At 58.0% G+C, this 1,873-nt stretch overlaps 1 protein-coding gene across 1 annotated transcript in view; it reads left to right on the top strand.

Annotated features, from left to right (window-relative positions):
• The first annotated feature begins 1,251 nt into the window (after positions 1 to 1,251).
• Positions 1,252 to 1,873, top strand: part of DRC11L (dynein regulatory complex subunit 11 like) — a 14,479-nt gene continuing 13,857 nt past the window's right edge. The window contains exon 1 of the mRNA XM_006150250.2: positions 1,252 to 1,408. Coding sequence (XP_006150312.1) covers positions 1,252 to 1,408 — 157 coding nt within the window. The remainder of the gene's footprint in view (positions 1,409 to 1,873) is intronic.

The raw sequence follows: 1,873 nt of genomic DNA, 5'->3' as shown, positions 1-1,873 counted from the left end.
GTCACTCGAGGTGGGATTCAGGGGCCAGCAGCAGCCAGGTCACTTGGGAGCTGCTTAGTGACGCAGGCTCACGGGCCCCACCTCATGTAGAAGGGAGTCTGCATTTTAACAAGACCTCCTCTTTCACTCCTCTGGGCTGGGGCCTGCCTTCTCCCCCTTCCCTTGGCCTCGATCCTTCTCGTGTGTTTATTCATAAGCCCCCGCTTAACACGGAGCCCAGCTTGCCCTGCCACCCAGGCAGGCTGCTGCTGGCATAATGACCTGTGTCTTCTGAAGAATGGTCTCCCTACCTCGTAGCAGTGACCAGGAGGTACCCTCAGGTGCCTGAGAATGACCCCAAACACCACTGAGCAGCACCACTCGGCTTTCTCCCTCCATCCTTGACACGGGTCTGGTGCTTACCAACGGGTGCCTGGCAGCCAGCCCATTGAGGCAGGCGTGGTTGTGCCCACTTCCGCAGGGCTGCAGGGCTGGCTGGCCAGCCCCAAATCCAGCCTCTCTCCCCTCCCACCACGCAGGCCTCCCAGGAGGGCGTGACAAGCGGCAAAGCGGGCTGCAGGACAGAGGCCGAGGCAGAGGTCAGGAATAGGCCCCCCTGGGCCGAGCAGCGCAGGGGCCTAACGCCTCTCAGAGTATTTACCCAGTGTCACAGTCCACAGGTGACTTCGGATGGAGGCTATTCCAGTTGATCCTCTCGAGAAAAGCAGCTGCAGTTGACCCCACTTCTCTTCATTATTAATTTTATTTATTCATTAAAAAAATTATTTAACTTTATTTTTAATTTGACCAGAGAGCGACAGAGACAAAGAGACAGAGAGGGAAAGTGAGAAAACCAGGTCGGGGACTCAAACTGTCGTCGGCCACGTGGGAGTCCAGCACCCTGAACCACAATGCCACCTCCAGCCCCTCATTTATTTTAAAATTGGACCAGACAGAGAGGGGGACCACGAGAAAGCAAGCCACCAGGTCTGGGACTTGAGCCATGGTTGGTCATGTGGGAGTGTCCAGCGCCTTAACCACCATGCCACCTGCTGGCCCGACCCCACTTCTGCCCAAACTTTCAAAGCCACCTCCTGGGGCGCTCCTTCCCTTCAGTGGGCCAGCTCCAGGACACCCTCCACCCTCCGAGGTGTGTCCCCAGTCCTGAGCCCAGGCCCCTCCTCCCAGCCTTGGAACGTTGGTACAATGGGTTAGAACTCTTAGAACCAAGCTCTTCTGCTCCCTGGCTTTGGCGGGGAGTGGGGTGGAACCATGGAGGTTCTGTGGGTACAGGACGGCTCACAAGAGGGCTGGGGTGATGCAGAGCGCGGCTGGGACCAGCGCCGGCCCTGCCTGGGCTGGGTCCCCACTGGCTCCTGGCTGGGTCTAGCTTTTGCCTGCGAATTCCAGAAGCAGGGCTCTGCTCTAGGCAAGGCCGCCTTCACACCCTCCCTCAGCCCAGACCCCCACCTGCCTTCCAGACCACTGCAGCCTTCCTGGAGGGGCCTGACCAGAAAGACCCCTTCCTCACAAGGTGTCCCCACTCCAGGCTGCCTCTCTCCCAAAGCCCCAACTAAGGACCATGCAAACCCCTCACTCCTCACTCCTGCTAATCCATGAGTGGGCTCAGACCCAACCTCACACCTGTAAGCCCAGGCTGGTCCACACACTTCCTAGAGGACCCTTCACTTTACTGCCTCCCTCTTTGGCTCCTCGAGTGACATCCAGCTACCCCGGAACCCCATGTCCACACTCATTGCTCGCGCTCACCCCCAGACTCCTCTGGCTCAGCTCTCTGGCAAGTCCCACAGTTCAGTTGTTCCTGAAAACAGGAAGGAACTTGTAGGGTCAGGACAAACGTGTGTTTTGAAACACATTATGGCTGTGTGAGACA

Source organism: Tupaia chinensis, unplaced genomic scaffold (assembly GCF_000334495.1).
Source record: "Tupaia chinensis unplaced genomic scaffold, TupChi_1.0 Scaffold000280_1, whole genome shotgun sequence".
Classification (NCBI taxonomy): Eukaryota; Metazoa; Chordata; class Mammalia; order Scandentia; family Tupaiidae; genus Tupaia; species Tupaia belangeri.
The sequence above is the reverse complement of the archived record's forward strand: the minus strand, read 5'-3'. Positions and strand labels throughout refer to the sequence as shown.